Raw genomic sequence first — 21,028 nt, 5'->3', positions numbered from 1 at the left:
TGCAACAAGATACGAATTCTTGGTATATAATAAAAGTAAACAAGTAAATGTACAACAGTGCAAAATTGTGAGTCCGCACTGATATATAACACTTTTGTATTTATTTATTTTATTTCTCAAACTAGTTTCAGTGACAGTACCATTGTCATTAGTGTTTTTTTTTCCTTCTTTATTCTAAAACATTCAAAAATAGCATAGCTATAAACATTATGAAACAAAATTACATGTGTACTGTTTGGTTCCAAATATTGTATTCTGTGAAAGGTTTTACCATTCCTTATTTACCCTAAGTCACAGTGTGGTTTTTATGTTTGTTGCTGTTTTTTCTGGCATATTTTCTCTGTTTTTGTTGCAGTTTCTTTAGCTTATAACATCTTATCTGTAACTCTTTGAGTGTGGTTGTTATCAGCAAACACCAAAAAGTGAACTTATATAGGGAGCAGATTTCATATTTCAGTCAGGCACTTTGAGCTGTTAGTTTAGCATGCTGTGCTGCAGATGATGTGTTGTTGACATTAATTTTAGTGTAATTAGTAATGATGTTATTGGATGAGTAGATTTTGTGGTACTTCATGTTCATGTTTGCTTGGTGTAGTTTCGCTGTTGTTTCTTAACTTTGCTGAAGAGCTTTACTGGGAATACCTGACAACAACTATCAAAAACATCAAAACAAATGATTGTGTTCCACTTCAACAAATTTAAGAAAACACTGGCAAGTGGTACAAAATCTACTCATCTAGTAACATCATTTCTAATTACATCAAAATCAATGTAAACAATGTGTCACAACATCACAGAATGCTAAATTAACAGCTGAAATATGAAATTTGTTCTTTCTATAAGTTGACATGGCGTAAGCTGAGGAACTGGCAACAGAAACTGAGAAAATTGCTGGAAATAATGATAACAAGACATAAAAACGATGCTATGACTTAAATAAGGTCTTGCGAAACCTTTCTCAGAATGTAATATTTGGAACCAAATAGTGCACATGTAATAATGTTTTGTAATGTTTATAACTATGTTCCTTTTCCATGTTTTAGAATAAAGAAAAAATCCCACTGATAATGATGATATTTTCACTGAAACTAGTTTTGGAAAGAAACTAAAATAAATAAAAGCAAAAGTGTCTTGCGTCAAGGCGGACCTACAATCGCATACTTCTGTTTTTTATGTGAACAGATATCAATAAAAGAATCCGAGATGCAAGGAAAGGAAAGTAAATATACTCTTTTTGTCAATAATATTTTGACCACATTTCATCTCTTATGGCAAATTACCTTGATGCTTCCTTTTTAATAAGTCTTGAAAGGCACTTCTTCCTTTCTACCTTTGTTGATTTGCACTATAGTTGACAAAGAACCATGCCAGAAAACAATATATTATTTTATGTGGTTGACGTCGTGAGGGTTGCCTTTTATTTTAATGATAGGCATTCAAATTAGATGCAACTACCATGTTGAAGGTGGATTGCACAGGTCTTCAGGTCAACCTTACATCCAGTTATGTACACCTCAAACCTTACTCTGGGCAGTTGTCGTGCATTCTAGGGCCATTGCATGCTCATGAGCTAGCACAGCTCCTCAGCAATGTTTGTGTTGTTCATGTACTTGTGAGTCACAGCCAACATCGAGATTCCAATTTATAGTTAGTGTATAGTGTATGTTAACAGCCCCTACATCTCACAAAACACACATGTTGTAGTACTTATGTAAAAAGGAAGGGAGGGAGGAAGGAAGAAAGATAGATCGGGTTTTGTGCACCACTGATAATGGTATCATTAGAGATGGAGTAGAAACTCAAATTGCGGAAGAATGGGGCAAATCATGGAAAGCTTAAATCTGCATCACCTGATTTTGATGTCAATCACCTTGTTACCAGATGTGAGTTCAGCACCTTATCACTGAGCCACATTTCATGGATTGTGCAAAAATGACTAAATTTATAATTTTTTGTGTTTCAGGATCTTGTAACAAAAAATTCTACAACCCAAAAGATTTTCAGTTGCACTTACAGTGGCAGCACAATCAAGTATCCACTCTGACTTGCCACATATGCAAAGCAACCCATCAGAATGCTGCACACCTTATATCTGTAAGTACGAAAGAACATGATATTGTCCATACTTCAGTTTCAGAGACAGTTTTTCCACTTTTGTGTGTATATTTTTATAAATAAATTTGTGCACAATTTCCTTGAGGGTCATCTATTTTAAATGTATTCTAAGATTTCCAGTGAGTGGGTAAGAAATTACTGAGTACATTATAGTTATGACAGTATTTTTCGAAATGATCTGGGGCTCTTTTGTGCAGTGTGAACTATGGTACATGAAAGCTCAAAAAACAAAAAAAATTGTGTACAAGAGAGAATTGTTTCGACCATTGCCCAAAGTGACTCGTAACATGTAGCCAATAGAAAATTATGAAAAGGACATTAATTACTACTGAACTATGGTGATAGATGTAAAGAAGAATCAGAAAAAAAGCTTATTATCACTCTTAGGAGATGAGTGAAAATATCATTTATTTTTAGAGACAAATTAAAAATATCAGGACTGTAATCTGCAGATATAAGATATCAGTCTAACTGCATAGCAAGGAAAGAATGAGTATGAATTGTGGTAGAGTGAATTACAGTATGTGTGGTCACAAATGGGAGATTTTAACAAGAAGAGGGCAACAGGCAATGTAAGCATAAAGAAAAATAGCCATTGCAGCTTTAAGTTAGAGTGGTCAGTGTCCTATTCTGTGTTCTAACCAATAAGTCATATAGATCTTGCCTTGCTCCATTCTAATACACAGCATGGTGTTTCCAAACTTAAAGGAGGGTTGTGTATGTACAGTTGTTATGTTCGCACCACAGGTAGCGTAGAGATCACTACGGTCAGTGTGGATCTGTTCCTTACAAAGTTTAAGAAGCTGTATAGATATTGTTCTTTTATTGCTGTATTTTAAAGTTGGAAGCACAAAACAGAATATACACAGGAGAAATACTGGGAAAATAGCTGCTCGATGTATTGTAGGGATATAATGTATGTCAGACTGGAAGAAGAACCTAAAAGAAACTGAAGACTTATGCTTCAAAATGATGACTGAAGGCAGAGTGCAGTACTGTAGTATAATACACAGGATATGGTATTATTTGTTTGACTCAGTGAGAAACAAGAGCACAGTGTTCCAACATCTGATCCAGTCCTGCAGAATAATGTACTAACTTAAACAGTAAGCTAGATGATGGTGATCCTAATTTCACAGACAGCCATTGGTTAGGAAGATGGAAAGCTCATCTTGTCATATGCCAGCTGTAAGCGATGAGTGAAAATCTATTGGGGGATACAATAACTGCAGAAAACTTGAAGAAAGAACTAGAACATGTTATTTCTTCCAAAATAGATTTACAATGGAAATGAAGCTGGCCTTTTTTTATCAAATGCTACCCCATAAGAGCCTGGCTTCCATATTAGGTGACTCAGCAATTGGTTTAAGAGGTGTATAGGAGTTACAATTGTGAATTATAGCAGTGCATTCAGGAGACACAAATCCCTTGAGAGTGGTTAATCTGTTTTAAATGTATTCTAAGATTCCCATTGAGTGGGTAGGAAATTACTGAGTCCAATGTTGTCATGAGAATATTTTACAGAATGATATGGTGCTCTTTAGTACATTGTGAACATGAAAAATCAAAAGACATAAAATTTTATGCATAGAGAAAAAATTGTTTTGACCATTGTTCAGTGTGACTCTTAACATACAGCCAATAGAAAATAATGAAAATTGGTAGGAAAATCAATCCATCCATGTACATTGAAACATGTTAACCATCCCAATTTGCATTGTCTACAAATCACAAAGTAATGAATGGATGGATAGTGGCTTTTTAAACTGCTTTCATGATGATTTTCCACCGAAATGTTTGGAGGAAGAAGGTCTTCCACTGAAATATTATTGTTTATTGACAATGCGCCATCATATCCAGGAGTGGATGTCAGCAGTGACATCAGAGTGATGATCTTCCTTGCCAACTTAACAGCTCTTCTACAACGTATCAATCAAGGTGTACCGGAGAACATTAAGTGTGTGTATGCAGGAGACAGATACTGAGTAAATTCGTTGAAGAAGAGGAAGAAGTCAATGTGATTTCTCTACTGAAATCAGTAAATGTCAGAGATGTGATTTTTATAGTTGCGTCATCTGGGATCAAGTTACTCAACTATCAATTCTGAAATCATGGAAAACAGATTTGTGTGTCTGCTCCTGACATTTGTTAAGTTGTCAACAATTCAAAATTTTTTGAAAAGTTAGAAAACATTCCTGGTTTTTGGGATGTAGACAGTAGTGACATAGATGTCTGGGCGCCGAAGGGCAATGATGCTGGCTATGGCATGATGACCGGTGATGAAATTAAGAGTTGCCGATTGTTGTACTACAGAGAATGACAGTGAAAGTGAAGTGAACAATGGTATTGATGTTTCAGGGGAAGAAGTAATGTCCCATGTGAAGCCCATGGCACAGATGGGGAAACTAATGTTTTACCTAGAACAACAGTTGGAAATAACCCCAGCCAAACCAATGTAAGGATGTAAGTGAAATGTCTATACAATCGTGTGCTTCTTTCAGACACCTCACAAGTTTGAAACAGAATAAATTCCCACTTTATTTCAGTAAATGAACGTGAGTGGACTATAGTAACAGTTTAACTGCCATAAAACAAACTGAACAAATATACATCTTATTTCTGTTAATGAACGTGAATGGGCTACAGTAACAATTTATGTGCCAGAAAAGTTTTTATTGTTAGTGCCAAAACAAAAGGTTTGTGTATTATAGTACATACTGGGATTATTGCATTTAGTTGAATATTTTCATAGTATCTGGATTTTACGTAATCTGGATTACCACCTAGTATGGATAAACAAGGTTCGTGGGTATACAGTAAAATTTGCTCAAAACAGAATTGCATGGAACTTAATTAATTGTCCAGACTGGACAAGTTTGTTTGTTACACAAAACACACTAGGCTACACACAGTTTGTCAAATACAACACACAACAGTATAAATTTGTAATTATGCGTGTATTTACATTCCTTTACTCCTGTACAGTAGATGCTCACCTACTATATATAGTACAACAGAAGTCTAAACTATTACACTAATCTCTTGGGTGCCCCAAAGAAGTGTGTTGAGACCCTTGCTGTTCATTTTGTATGTTATACTCTGATTAAAAGTACTTAGTGATTCCCAGATAGGAGAGATGGTGAGCAGCGTTGCTGGCTTGTGCACAACTTGCCATGTGCTCATGTGACCAGCAGTTGCTCATGCATAAAAAAAGAAACAAGTGTCTACTTATTGACTGTTTCCAACATCCTTTTAGGTAGTGGGGAGGATAGTGGATGGTGGTGGCTGGTGCTGTTGTAGACCAGTGCTACACTCTTGGTAATGTGTAACATACGATTTTGTTTCTTTTGACGTTGTTACAGTACACTGTAACTCTAATGCCAACTTAGAGATGGTGAGTGTGATTGATTTGACACATTTAATAAGAAACAAAAATTCAAAACATGTAGTTGCATTCTGCTTAACTCTTGGGGCAACTTATACTGTGGTGCACAGTGGCATATTGTGACTACGCAAATTATAGTTAATCCACAGTGGCTTTCCTTCAGCCCATAAAAACGATTTGGTATGATGGCTGCATTTCACATATGGAACATTTGACCGAAAGTCAAGCAACTAGATTTTTCACTGCAAGCTCTCCAAATTAAGTCACTGAAGGTTACTTAATTTTGAAACATCATAATATCTATGGCAATCAAAGGCAAGCTACAATGGGAGACTATAAGATGCTAAAGCATCTAAGTTTTTAACCAAATAGTTTATTTATGATCGCTCGATGAAGATGGTGAATTTGACATTATGTTCTATATTTCTCTGAGGAAGCCATAGTAGCTTCAACAGATGATGAAATTTTTGCCTTATTTGCATAAAATGTTTTTATAGTGGGACGATGGAAGATGTGTATTTGGCTGTCCTTCCTCTCTCCTCCAGACCACTGTGAAGTGCCTGGCAGAGGGTATGCGTGTTTTACCAGTTATTAGGGTTAGGGTTTTCCCTTCCTACTCACATATGCAGCATGGGAAGAAGACTGTTTAAACGTCTCCAGGCATACTGTAATTAACCCAATCGTTTCCTGTCATGCCTGGTCCACTCCCAATCCCTGCAGGCCATGTCACATGGCAAGGCTTGCAGAACAGGTAACACAGGGAGTACAAGGAGCCCAAGAAACAGCTGTGGCTGGCTGCCATATGGTCCCTACCACTTGGCTCATCGAAATGCCAATCACAAAGTATTTTTAATTGGAGTATAATTACCTTGCAGACAATATTAATACTAAGCTCAGACTATTTGCAGGTTATGCAGTTGTCTATAATGAAACAAGATGTATTAAATATTCAGTCGGACCTTGATAAGACTTCAAAGTGATTCAGAGATTGGCAACTTGTCTTAAATGTTAAGAAATTGAAAACTGTGCACTTCACAAACGAAAAAACAAAGTATGCTATGACTATAATATGAATGAGTCATTGGTGGAATTGACCAACTCGCTCAAGAACCTGGGGGTAATACATCGTAGTGATATGAAACGGAATGATCACATAGGCTCAATCATTGGTAAATCAGTTTACAAAGGAAATTACTTACAGATCACTCTTGCAGCCCAGTGTACAATATTGTTGAAGAGTGTGGAACCTCTACCAGATAGGACTAAAGGGTATATTGAATGTACACAGAGAAGGGCAGAACAGGATTGTTTGATCTCCCAAGAAAGCCCTCTTACAAAGTTTCAAGAACTGGCTTTAAATGATGACTGTAGGAATATACTACAAGCCCACACAAGTCACACACATTTGGATCCTAAGAACCAGATTAGGTTAATTACAGTACACCTGCAGGCATTTAACAGTTAATCTTTCCATGGACCATACATGAGTGGAAGGGGATAAAAACCTGAATAACTGGTACAATGGGACAGACCTTGTGTCATGCACTTCACAGTGGTTTGCAGAGTGTTGCTATAGATACAGACGTAGATATAGGGTTGATACATGATGCAGCATGTCTGTTTATACTCTAACTTTAAATGCATGTATTGATGTACATACATTTTATTTGATTTACATTTCACTTTTTGTGCCACATATCAAGGAGGGAAACCTGTTTGAATTTCCTGTTCAAAACTGCTTTTTCTACACAATGTCTTTTCACTGTTCAATAGCCTCAACAACTTACTAGAATTTGTGTGTGCTGCAAAGTTTGTTACATCCTTTATGCATGCCATAGCTTCCACAGGCATATCAATTTTTATAGGAACATCATTTGGCCCCTCTTCTTCTTTCTTGGTTTCCTCATCGTCTTCTGTGTTGTACATCCCACTTAGATCTGTTGTCAAAATAAAAGTGGAGTGAGGTGATAGAAAGTCATCACTTCAAATGTAATCATCTGAACCTGCATTTTCTGGAGCTTTAATGAATACAGAACTGCATTTTCACTCTGCTTTCTTGCAGCACTTGGTGACAAACTCAGCCTGTATTTCCCTTATTGTCAAGCCAATCCAGTTTATTACACTCAGCAAAGAAACTGTCAGTGCAAGTGCAAATACGCTTATGGGTTCATCAACACTAAAGATAGGAGACTGCATCAATAATCACCTATAATGAGACTTAAATGTGTAAAAAACTGCCTGGTCCATGGATTATGTGAGGCTGACTGAACCTGGTGGGAACCAAGCCAATTTCACCTGACTATTGGTTGGCAGGTTGTATTGTTTAGAAAATGTAGACCTTCATGACTCCTTTTTTTTTCATTATGGCATTAAAAGAGCCCAGCCATTCTTCCATAAGACCACTCACCATCCATGCCTTTTTAATGCTTTGACTTGTGGCTGAAAGCTTGCTGATGTCTTACGCTTTTGGAACAACAGAGTTTTTTATTTTCCCAGTCACCAATGGCATCTCCAATTCACCTAACATATTTCCATATGGCAGTGGAGTGAATCTTTCATGTTATATTTTTCTGCCAATGCAATTTTCACCTCAAATTGCTAGAGGCTTTGAAGCCAGTGTGTAATAAAATAGTTCTATTTCACGAGCATTGAACATGTGTTTTAGGTCATTATTCTGAGTTAGGTTCTCAGTATTGTCTTCCATTCTGTTGCTACGTGCTCCTGCAAACCTGTTGCTTCGCCATACACTTTATTCCACATGATGTTCTACCTAGCTTTGAAACTGTCCATCCATCCTGTGGATGCTTAAACTCCATATTCCCAAGCTCTTTCAGAATCCTGCTCTGCAGCATGGGTCCAGACGAAGGTAAGGTTTTAGCCCATTTCCAGATTATCTTGTAATTTCTTCATTTCGTATCTGTTTTTCCTGTTCCCTTTCATCCATTCATCCTGTATTATTTTGTTGTTTCTTAAAGATCAATTTTTGTTTTAATGCATTTGAAATGCAACAGTTTTTTGCACACAGAAAGTTGACTTTCTCACTTGCCTTGGCTACCTTAATCTTTTCATTACACGCTAGTGAGGAATATAGCGTGCAGTTTGTGCATTTCATTGGAATGCTTGACTTTGCTGTGTAAAACCATTATTTAACATAACAACCATCATCTCTTTTGCATAACATCAGTGTCAGAACTGTAGGTCTTCATGTTAAAAGTAGCATCCTTTTATAGATGTGAATAACTAAGGCATACTGTAATATAGTAGTACTGTATGATTTTTTCTTGTGCTTTGTACAGTGAATTATTAACTAAATCTTAGATTGGCATTTCATTACTGCATTAGGCATGTTCAGCTTTATACAAGAAATTAGTGTAATATAAAAATGTATTGAATGTGTCAGTATTGAAGTATTTGTCTGGTTTGGTAATATTTCCAAATTATATATGTTCTGCTTTGATCAAGCTTTCTGTACGAGGGAAATGTAAGTTGTTTGAGAGTGAGTGGAGAGAGAACAGGGTGCCTAAAACAGAGAAATTGCCTCACAATGGTGATTTATGACAGAATTACACAAGCAGCAAGAGAGATCGTCAAAGACAAGATGAAAGCAATGCTGCTGCTGAAAATAGCAAAATGATGCTCCTACTGTTGTCTGATACGTGTCCGCAGTACTGGTCTCGAGGCTGGCTCCCCTCATGGCAAAGCTAGTACCACATGTTTCTACAGTGCCAGATGGAGTTCTACTTCAGAACAAACCACTATGTTTTTGACACAATCTAGCTTGTTGTGACAGGTACACTGTGCTTGCAGTATTTCTGAGATCAGGGTCTGCCCAAGGAGTGTCCCATGCGGATCTGCAATGCAGCCAGCTTATCTACCACATTGTGATGTGGGTAGCTATGGTCGCAGGTGAAGCCTGTGGATACAGCATCTCCTGCCTACCCATCCCCACTTCAGGGAAAGGATAGTGGAGCCCTCTTGAGGTCAGATGGAGACCCCCAAGTCTTTCCTCCATGAGGGATGGCACTGTAACCTTTCAGACTGATGTCTATGCATTGATAGGGGCATCCAAACATATGAGACTCCTTGGAGTCATCGGAGATGTCGATGGGTGTGGGTGCCTGGTGGCTGTGTCCCTGTCCAAGGACTCGTTGACCCAAGGGCTTGAAGAGCCTTCAGACCTGTATCAGACTGAAGGTGTGCAGGAACAAGGAATGGTACTAGAGTATCAATATATGAATGTGTAATATCAACATCAATTACCACAGAAAGTGACAGGCTGCCAGGAGCATCAGCCAATAGCAGGGATGTGTCGCCATCGACGGGAATAGGGGCAGCATGGTGAAAATGTGTGTAGGAGGCACCAGAAAGGAATCAAGCTGTAAATGAAAGGATCTGCCTGGAAAAGGATGGAGAGTTGGAAGTGGCATCATAGGGGAGTCACAGAATTTGAAGGAAATATCAGACAACACTTTGTGGGGCCTGCCCCCATGAACCATGGACCTTGCTGTTGGTGGGGAGGCTTGCGTGCCTCAGTGGTACAGATGGCTGTACTGTAGGTGCAACCACAACGGAGGGGTATCTGTTGAGAGGCCAGACAAACGTGTGGTTCCTGAAGAGGGGCAGCAGCCTTTTCAGTAGTTGCAGGGGCAACAGTCTGGATGATTGACTGATCTGGCCTTGCAACATTAACCAAAACGGCCTTGCTGTGCTGGTACTGCGAACAGCTGAAAGCAAGGGGAAACTACAGCCGTAATTTTTCCCGAGGACATGCAGCTTTACTGTGTGATTAAATGATGATGGCGTCCTCTTGGGTAAAATATTCCGGAGGTAAAATAGACCCCCATTCAGATCTCCGGGCAGGGACTACTCAGGAGGACGTCGTTATCAGGCGAAAGAAAACTGGCGTTCTACGGATCGAAGCGTGGAATGTCAGATCCCTTAATCGGGCAGGTAGGTTAGAAAATTTAAAAAGGGAAATGGATAGGTTAAAGTTAGATGTAGTGGGAATTAGTGAAGTTCGGTGGCAGGAGGAACAGGAGGCACAAGACTTTTGGTGCCGGCCAAGGTGGCCGTGCGGTTCTAGGCGCTGCAGTCCGGAACCGCGGGACTGCTGCGGTCGCAGGTTCGAATCCTGCCTTGGGCATGGATGTGTGTGATGTCCTTAGGTTAGTTAGGTTTAAGTAGTTCTAAGTTCTAGGGGACTGATGACCGCAGATGTTAAGTCCCATAGTGCTCAGAGCCATTTGAACCATTTTTGAACCAAGACTTTTGGTCAGGTGAATACAGGGTTATAAATACAAAATCAAATAGGGGTAATGCAGGAAGGAGTAGGTTTAATAATGAATAAAAAAATAGGAGTGCGGGTAAGCTACTATAAACAGCATAGTGAACGCATTATTGTGGCCAAGATAGACACAAAGCCCATGCCTACTACAGTAGTACAAGTTTATATGCCAACTAGCTCGGCAGATGATGAAGAAATTGATGAAATGTATGATGAGGTAAAAGAAATTATTCAGGTAGTGAAAGGAGACGAAAATTTAATAGTCATGGGTGACTGGAATTCGTCAGTAGGAGAAGGGAGAGAAGGAAACATAGTGGGTGAATATGGATTAGGGCTAAGAAATGAAAGAGGAAGCCGTCTGGTAGAATTTTGCACAGAGCATAACTTAATCATAGCTAACACTTGGTTCAAGAATCATAAAAGAAGGTTGTATACATTGAAGAATCCTGAAGATACTAAAAGGTATCAGATAGATTATATAATGGTAAGACAGAGATTTAGGAACCAGGTTTTAAATTGTAAGGCATTTCCAGGGGCAGATGTGGACTCTGACCACAATCTATTGGTTATGACCTGTAGATTAAAACTGAAGAAACTGCAGAAAGGTGGGAATTTAAGGACATGGGATCTGGACAAGCTGAAAGAACCAGAGGTTGTACAGAGTTTCAAGGAGAGCATAAGGGAACAATTGACAGGAATGGGGGAAAGAAACACAATAGAAGAAGAATGGGTAGCTCTGAGGGATCAAGTAGTGAAGGCAGCAGAGGATAAAGTAGGTAAGAAGACAAGGGCTGCTAGAAATCCTTGGGTAACAGAAGAAATATTGAATTTAATTGATGAACGGAGAAAATATAAAAATGCAGTTAATGAAGCAGGCAAAAAGGAATACAAACGTCTCAAAAATGAGATCGACAGGAAGTGCAAAATGGCTAAGCAGGGATGGCTAGAGGACAAATGTAAGGATATAGAAGCTTACCTCACTACGGGTAAGATAGATACTGCCTACAGGAAAATTAAAGAGACCTTTGGAGAGAAGAGAACCACTTGTATGAATATCAAGACATCTGATGGCAACCTGGTTCTAAGCAAAGAAGGGTAAGCAGAAAGGTGGAAGGAGTATATAGAGGGTTTATACAAGGGCGATGTACTTGAGGACAATATTTTTGAAAGGGAAGAGGATGTAGATGAAGACGGAATGGGAGATAAGATACTGCATGAACAGTTTGACAGAGCACTGAAAGACCTGAGTCGAAACAAGGCCCCGGGAGTAGACAACATTCCGTTAGAACTACTGATGGCCTTGGGAGAGCCAGTCATGACAAAACTCTACCAGCTGGTGAGCAAGATGTATGAGACAGGCGAAATACCCTCAAACTTCAAGAAGAATATAATAATTCCAATCCCAAAGAAAGCAGGTGCTGGCAGATGTGGAAATTACCGAACTATCGGTTTAATAAGTCACAGCTGCAAAATACTAATGCGAATTCTTTACAGACGAATGAAAAAACTGGTAGATGCGGACCTCGGGGAGGATCAGTTTGGATTCCGCAGAAATGTTGGAACACGTGAGGCAATACTTACCTTACAATTTATCTTAGAAGAAAGATTAAGAAAAGGGAAACCTATGTTTCTAGCATTTCTAGACTTGGAGACAGCTTTTGACAATGTTGACTGGAATACTCTCTTTCAAATTCTGAAGGTGGCAGGGGTAAAGAACAGGGAGCGAAAGGCTATTTACAATTTGTGCAGAAACCAGATGGCAGCCATAAGAGTCGAGGGGCATGAAAGGGAAGCAGTGGTTGGTAAAGGAGTGAGACAGGGTTGTAGCCTCTCCCTGATGCTATTCAATCTGTATATTGAGTAAGCAGTAAAGGAAACAAAAGAAAAATTCGGAGTAGGTATTAAAATTCATGGAGAAGAAGTAAAAACTTTGAGGTTCGCCGATGACATTGTAATTCTGTCAGAGACAGAAAAGGACCTGGAAAAGCAGTCGAACGGAATGGACGGTGTCTTGAAAGGAGGATATAAGATGAACATCAACAAAAGCAAAACGAGGATAATGGAATGTAGTCAAATTAAATCGGGTGATGCTGAGGGAATTAGATTAGGAAACGAGACACTTAAAGTAGTAAAGGAGTTTTGCTATTTAGGAAGTAAAATAACTGATGATGGTCGAAGTAGAGAGGATATAAAATGTAGACTGGCAATGGCAAGGAAAACGTTTCTGAAGAAGAGAAATTTGTTAACCTCGAGTATAGATTTATGTATCAGGAAGTCGTTTCTGAAAGTATTTGTATGGAGTGTAGCCATGTATGGAAGTGAAACATGGACGATAACCAGTTTGGACAAGAAGAGAATAGAAGCTTTCGAAATGTGGTGTTACAGAAGAATGCTGAAGATAAGGTGGATGGATCACGTAACTAATGAGGAGGTATTGAATAGGACTGGGGAGAAGAGAAGTTTGTGGCACAACTTGACTAGAAGAAGGGATCAGTTGGTAGGACATGTTTTGAGGCATCAAGGGATCACAAATTTAGCATTGGAGTTCAGCGTGGAGGGTAAAAATTGTAGAGGGAGACCAAGAGATGAATACACTAAGCAGATTCAGAAGGATGTAGGTTTCAGTGGGTACTGGGAGATGAAGAAAGCTTGCACAGGACAGAGTAGCATGGAGAGCTGCATCAAACCAGTCTCAGGACTGAAGACCACAACAAAAACAAACAACATCACTTTGTGTGGGGACACCGAAAAAGTAGTTGCACCCACAGGGTGTCTTTCAATGCGAAACCCTCTTGAAATAAATGGGAGTAAAAGTGTAATTGTTGTTCTTGGAGGATGTACACTGGTCATTTGGCAGCTGTGTCTTCATGGGCATCCACTGAATTTAAAATAGGTAATGACTGTATGTATAGGATCACTGCTTAAAAGCTAGTGGTGTAGGTTTTTTGCCAGAACCATGCAGTGTGCTCAGGTTGTAGGTGTGGTGACAGTAATTGACAAAGAACGTGTCTGCACAACACTACATTTATTTGTCATAAAGGAATACACTACCACTTGACAATGTTTTTTGACAGCAAAAGTCTGTGCTCTCGGATCGAGTGATCACAGTAACATGCATTGCACAATAGTTCAGCTTGAGCACATTGTCCAATCATGTAACCGTAAGAAAATGATGCATTTGGGAGTGAACAAAACAGATAACCATCTTCGAGACCTGCAGGGGACCTCGTACTTCGCATCTGCAATGAATTGAGATGGACAAATGGACAGTGCTGACTAAATAAACAAACCTGTATGTGTTGTGAGGAGCTCACATTAAGCTTGACCCAAATGGCCTGTGGCAAGTATAATCAGACACATAGAGAAGTGTTTACACCAATCTGTAACTGAGCTCACACTGATGTGTCTATTTTTGCTAGTGCGCACTTGTGCATGTCACACCATTGCCATAATTTGGTCTTATGATAAATTTGTTGGCATGCTGATGAATGCCAAGCACTGCTGGATGTGCTGGTTGTAACTACAGTTCTGGTGTTCATTAATTTCCTGGTGGCTGTGCCACAGGGTCGATACAGTCGATGTCCTCGCAAGTGGAGTGTGCGGTGGAGCTCTAAGAGGCTGACATTGTGGAAGGACTGGAAGGGATGCACAGACATCATTGAAGGTAACATGGAAATGTGATGGTGCAGCAGGGAGTCCCACTACGACACGAACAACTTTGAATCGTCATTGTATTTTATGTGCACTAATGACTGGAAGACGCTGTTTGTGGAAAACAATGTACGGTTGTGATATTGCGCAAGGGCATTGATGACTGCCAGAGAGTTCAGTTGCATTGTGGGAGACACCTCGGAATTGTGATTTCAATCTTTCTCGGCGTATTCCACTGATGAATTCTTCTCAGGTTATCATCAGAGTGTGTAATGAAGCAGGGTTGCCCACTGCTATCCTGTTTTGGTTTTACACTCCTTCAGTAACTTAGTTAAGCAATGAACTTTTACTTTATTTTATTTTATTTTTTTTATTTTCACTACTCAGATTCAGACTACAGATTCTGTGGCCTTCAGCCTCACAGTACAGAATTCAGAAATAGTTTAAATAAAATTCCCGTAGTAAAATCTATTATTTCAGTAAATTCTAATGTCTATTCTGAAAGTAATGAGCTAATTAGTTTTATTGGAAATGCACCCTGTTTTGGTTTTACACTCTTTCAGTAACTTAGTTAAGCAATGAACTTTTACTTTATTTTATTTTATTTTTTTATTTTTTTATTTTCACTACTCAGATTCAGACTACAGATTCTGTGGCCTTCAGCCTCACAGTACAGAATTCAGAAATAGTTTAAATAAAATTCCTGTAGTAAAATCTATTATTTCAGTAAATTCTAATGTCTATTCTGAAAGTAATGAGCTAATTAGTTTTATTGGAAATGCACCCTATTAAAAGTTATGAACAATGACGTATATTGTGCAATACGTATTAAGTAAAATTCGAGTGAGCTAATAGATCGAATTCAGCTATAAGACTGCATCCAAAAGAAACCCTAAATTTTACAGCAAAGTGGTTAAATTAACGTAAAGTCTATTAGTTAAATAGATATTAAGACTTGAAATCTGTAGTCCGTATGACTTTCAATGCCAATTGTGACTAAAGTACTAAATAATTGTGAGATCTGTTTTGATACTTTTGCTACCTTTATTTGTCTACGTAAAATGACTCCAGTGTCAACTTTGTAAGTGCGTTAATTAAGAATTAAGTAAATTTGAATAAGTAAAAATTATTGTTCAAGAGGGCGGTCATCGTTATATGTCGGGAATTCCCACTGCAGATGCATAAGTTAGTTCCGCGTATTTAAATTGATACAGCTCACTCATGTTAATTAAGTAATGAAACCCAATAGTTAACTTCAAAACCAATTAGAAAGAATCATATTAACCCTGGGAAATTATAAACTATAATATATTAACAGAAATAGTCAAATATTTAAGCACTCGTCTATATAAGGTCCGAGCTGGTGCAGTTCTCAGTTAGTTCTCGGTCAGATTCTCATGGAGCAAAAGTGCAGCAAGTCGGTTAATTTTTCCGGTTGGTACCACAAAAGTGTAATTGTGATCATTGTTAAAGACTGGAAGTTTTTGACCTACCTAATGTGACGATTAAGTGTATGAGGCCTGGTCACATGAATATTGTGTGTGTGAGTGATAACAAATGAATCACACTGTGGTTGTCATAAATGTTCAACAATGAATACAGTCTTGACTTTTGATTTTGGAAAACTTAATCTAGGATCCTGGCTTCTTAATTTCAGTGTGATTTAGGTGAGACGGACGCAGCTACCCGGAAGACAATATTGAATAAGCAAAGCGAGGTAGGTCGGGAACACTGCGCACTATCTACTTGGTGAGGAAATGTTTCACTACATCTGGTTGTGACGTGAACTTAAAGTGGCACTAATACAAGGATACTGCCCGACACATTACAAGTGGTCGCGCCGTCTTGTTGCGACGTTTCAATGAGTTTCATACCCATAATCTTCTGGCCAAGTGTCAACACCTTACTACAAGATCCAGCATACAAAGAAGTGGGGAAAGACGCAACTGCTTCTGTTACGCGTAAGACCATCGATCTTCTCAACAGCTCAGGACTTGACAGAAACACCATCAGGAAGCTTTACCCAAGGGCATCAGCTCCACCATGCCTGTATGGCCTCCCATCCTATATTGAACACCATAAATTCTCTGACATATGGTGTAGCAAAGCACCTAGTGCAGCTGTTAAAATCACTTGTGGGTCACTGCCCTCACCGTTCAAGAACTCGACCGAATTTGTTAAGGTAATCTAAGGGTTACGCCTGGACGAGAAGGATCTACTGGTCAGCTTTGATGTCACTTCTCTTTTCACCCGGGTGCCGCTGGATGATTTTTTAGCTCTACTCAAAGATCACTTCGATGAGGACACACTCAGACTCTTTTGTCTCATGTTAACCACAACGTACTTCAAATGCGGTGGGAAATTCTATGAACAAACGGATGGTGTTGCCATGGGTTCCCCCCTGGCCCCAGGTATTGCCAACTTGTACATGGAGCACTTTGAAGATGTGGTACTGAACACCGCCCGCCATAAACCAAAGGTCTTCTACAAATACATAGACGACACTTTTGAAGTGTGGCCCCATGGCAAGGAAGAACTACAGGAGTTCCTACGCCATCTCAGTGGCATACATGACAGCATCAAATTCACCATGGAGGTAGAAGAGAATGGCTGTCTTCCCTTCTCGGATATTTTGATCAAGAAAAATCCGGACGGTACATTGGGACACTCTGTCTAGAGGAAGAAGATGCACACCAACTTGTATGTCAATGCTTGGAGCTGCCACCATTTAGCACAACACAACTCAGTACTGAACACCTTGGTACAAAGAGCCAGGTCGATCTGTGACAACGAAAGTTTGCTGCGCCCACATCTGTTGGAAACCTTCAATAAGAATGTGAAATATGCTCACTATTTTTATATACTTGAATTTAGCATATTTCGTGACAGTACTCACTTTTCTGTGAAATGTTTATAAGATGATATTTGACTTTTCTGTGTTGGCTTCAGTTGTCTAGTGAAAGTATGATTCCATAATGCTATTTCGTTGTCTGCGGAAATGTCCTGGTTCAATGAATTTGCCTCATTTTTGGTGCTTGTAGTAAAATAATTCATTTTTGCTGTTGACTTGCAAATTATTATAACGGTGACCTGCACATTGTTCCACCATCACACACACCGAGAGTTCACTACCGACTGACTATGGTCAAAGACAACTACAGCATCAAAGACATTTCACATAACACACAAGCTTCCACTTGCAACCAGTCTCTTTGATATTTTTCGTCACCTCTACTAATATTAATCAATATGCTGCCATTCCTGAACATATAAGCAAATTAGCATAAAATAATGCAAATTACAGTTCACAAAAAATATTCTGACAAAATTATAAGAAAACATTTACAACCTCCCTCATTAGATTTGGTATCGACAAATCCGGTAGAAAATAGCACATCTCCCAGATCCATTACAAATGGCTACACTGAGACACAAATAAGACATGCCTCGCGTGCAGACAAGGGGCAGGAGGAGAAACCAGAAGAAGACGAAGCAAAATGTGTGGCGTTTCTGCCGTTTACTGGACCGCCAACAGCCAAGATTGCAAGAATATCAAAGAAGCATGAAATAACAACCATCTTTTGCGCACTGAAAAAAATTCAAAGATATACTTGGCTCTACCAAAGACGAACTGGGGCTGCAGACGCCGGGCTTTTGCAGTATTGAGTTTGAAGGTGGGATGGAATAAATCGGGCAGACACAACGATGTATCTCCCAGTGCTGTACTGAACACATCAGGAACGTATGACTAGGATAGACAAACAAGTCCGCTGTAGCAACAAAACATAGCATTATTGAGGGACACATCTTCGCATTAAAAAAAAAAAAAAAGCTGTGCAGTGCACCCCCCCTCCCCCCACCAGAGGAATGTGATTGGACGGCCTACAGTAGTGGACGACCGCCAAGCAGCTATATAGATATGCAGAACACAGCATCCCAACACTTCGCCAGAATATGATGGGTACAAAACTCATTGAAACATTGCGACAAGACTCGGCTGATAACCCGCGAAGAATTCATCACCTCAGAATTGTTATCATACATATGGGCCCAGAGGACTGGCAAAGAGTCTATTAGTGTCTGAGAAGATGGTGTGAAATTGTGAGTGTGCACCAGAGAATGAAGGCTGGGCAGGAAGTCCAGTTGTGTTGCAGAAGATGGCTGGAAGTTACGTGCTTGAGCAAAGAGGAGCATTCCATAAGATGACTTGGGAGTGGGAATGTGCACATGAGCACTGTTGAATGCTGGAGTGTATAGGAGAGTTGTGGGAGATGACATGCGGGTGGGAGCCTGCGCTCTAGTGCTGTTGTGCACTGCAGCACATAGAGGCTTCATGGAAGATGACCTGTGAAGGGTAACATGCACGTCAGCCCTGAAATTGGTTTGTGAGGCATAATAATCCATAAGTTTGCATTTAAAATGAATATATCGTAACATAAGAGGCTCTATACCTGTACTGAGATGCTGAAGAATTTGGTAGGTGTGAGCACAGCAGTAGGCTAATTGGAAAGCTCTTTGGTGTGTGTCACCTTGAACTGCAGAGGCCACCGAGTTTTACTGCAACCTTGTGATGAAGGCAAATTCTTGAAATAGTGGTGGCAAGATTGTCGTCACCTGGTCCATGTTTGTAGTAAAAGCTGCTGTTGGTGCTGAAGTTGTTGGAAAGCATGGGATAGGGCAGTGTCCAGGTGAGTCACAGATTGCAGAAGAGTCTTCTGTTCTTGCTGAAGTCACTGTAATGCATGCAGCGGCTTTGTCAACTATGTGTATTGCCATGCTGGAATGAGAAAATTTGCTTCACGAAAGTGTTGATCTAGTGGGACCATTACCTTCCTCTCAGGGCTTCACATACCTCCTAATGAAGATCAACAGGATTACACATTAGCCAGAGGCAGTTTCACTGAATGGCATTTGTGCAGAAAGCGTTGCCAGCACTCTCCCATCGTCACAGATTGCACTTTTGGAGTCCTAGAAATCATCACCACTGACAGTGGATGGCAGTTTGATTTTCAGTTTATTGTTCACCTCACATAGGCCTTGGGTATACACCACATCAAAACCGCTGCTTACCACCCAGAATCGAATGGCTAAGTAGAATGGTAGCACCACTACAACAAAGCAGCATTAAGTGCCTCACTTTCATTAACAATTTTAATAGGTCTGTGTGGTTATATGATTCCAGAATATAACACCACCACTGCAGAAATGCCATACTGCATGATGAATGGACTTCCAGCCAGTTTCTTTGACCCTACAGCAATGGAGTGCAACACTCCAGCTTTCATTTTCAGCTTAAAGCAGTTCATGCCATAACTTGACCAGTATATATTCGACAGTGTGCTACATCTATCTTCACCATCCTGAGCTTGACATGATGCATAGAGGAAACCTCTCCAACTTGTACGTGCTGAACTGGTATACTCATGCTTTGTAAAATACTTTGTTGTTGAAACACCTCATAGTCAGACCATTGCCATTGACAGACCAACCTTCCTGCTGAAGAAGGTGGATTCCAGATCCCCACCGTAACTTCCAAGCTAACTACCAGATCCAGTCATCAAACCTTCACAATGTCTTCAGCCAATCCAGTGAGCTACCCAGTCCGACCGTACAGTGCACTTCTCAAAGAAATATCTCAACAATATCACTAGGAAGGGTGTAATATGTGGCTGTAACTGAGGTTGCGAAGTATAAATTCTATTAAAAATATCACTAAACATTTGAGTAGTCACTCTTCTGTGTGTGACAAGAGGTCCGCAGTAAATATAGAATGGTTTGTTGTGTCAATTATTTCAAACATATGTAACATAACACTTCAAAAGAAAAGTAAATAATGGAAAATCCAGAATGGAATAATGACAATATTGTGAAAATGACAGATTGCTACTCACCATATAACGGAGATGTTGAGTCGCAGAGAGGCACAACAAATTCGGCCAGAAGAACTTCTTCTGAAACAGACAAAATACACACACACATTCACACAAACTCAGCACACACACATGTGACCACTGTCTATATCTGCGGAGGCCAGACTGTGAGGAATTGTGAAGTCTGGGTGGTGGTGGTAAGGAGAAGACTGGGGTGTAGAAGAGGAGGGAGAGCATGCACAGGGTAGGGAACGGTAAAGAACTGCTTGTGGGAGCATACAGGGATGAGGTGGAGAGAGGGTAGGGCAGCTAGGTGCAGTTGAGAGATTAGATGGAAGGGGGGGGGGGGGAGTGAGAAAGAACAGAAGTAAAAAGCTTGTGGGTCTGCTTGTGGAATAGAAGGCTGTGTAGTGCTGGAGTGGGAGCAGGGAAGGTGATATGTGAGAGAAGTACAATGACTAATGAAACCTGAGACCAACAGGGTTGTAGGAACGTAGGATATATTGAAGGAAAAGTTCTCGCCTAAACTGTTCAGAAAAGGTGATATTCATAGGAAGGATTGTGCACTTAGGTACTCTCCCTGCAACATATTCTATGTTCCTGTAACCTTCCTGACCTCAACCTTCATTACACATTGTCCTTCACCCACCTTTTCCGTGCCCTGTTCCCACTCCAGAGCACTACACAGCCTTCTACTCCTCAAGTACACCCTCAGTCTTTTTT

The 21,028-nt window shown here is 39.8% G+C and overlaps 1 protein-coding gene across 1 annotated transcript in view; it reads left to right on the top strand.

The window, feature by feature from the left end:
- The window catches only part of LOC126291440 (uncharacterized), a 137,550-nt gene that overhangs the window by 42,911 nt on the left and 73,611 nt on the right, over positions 1–21,028 (top strand). The window contains exon 8 of the mRNA XM_049984954.1: positions 1,964–2,094. Coding sequence (XP_049840911.1) covers positions 1,964–2,094 — 131 coding nt within the window. The remainder of the gene's footprint in view (positions 1–1,963; positions 2,095–21,028) is intronic.

The sequence above is a fragment of the Schistocerca gregaria genome, chromosome 9 (genome assembly GCF_023897955.1).
Source record: "Schistocerca gregaria isolate iqSchGreg1 chromosome 9, iqSchGreg1.2, whole genome shotgun sequence".
NCBI lineage: Eukaryota > Metazoa > Arthropoda > Insecta > Orthoptera > Acrididae > Schistocerca > Schistocerca gregaria.
Note: the sequence above shows the minus strand (reverse complement) of the source record. Positions and strands in the feature narration are given on the sequence as shown.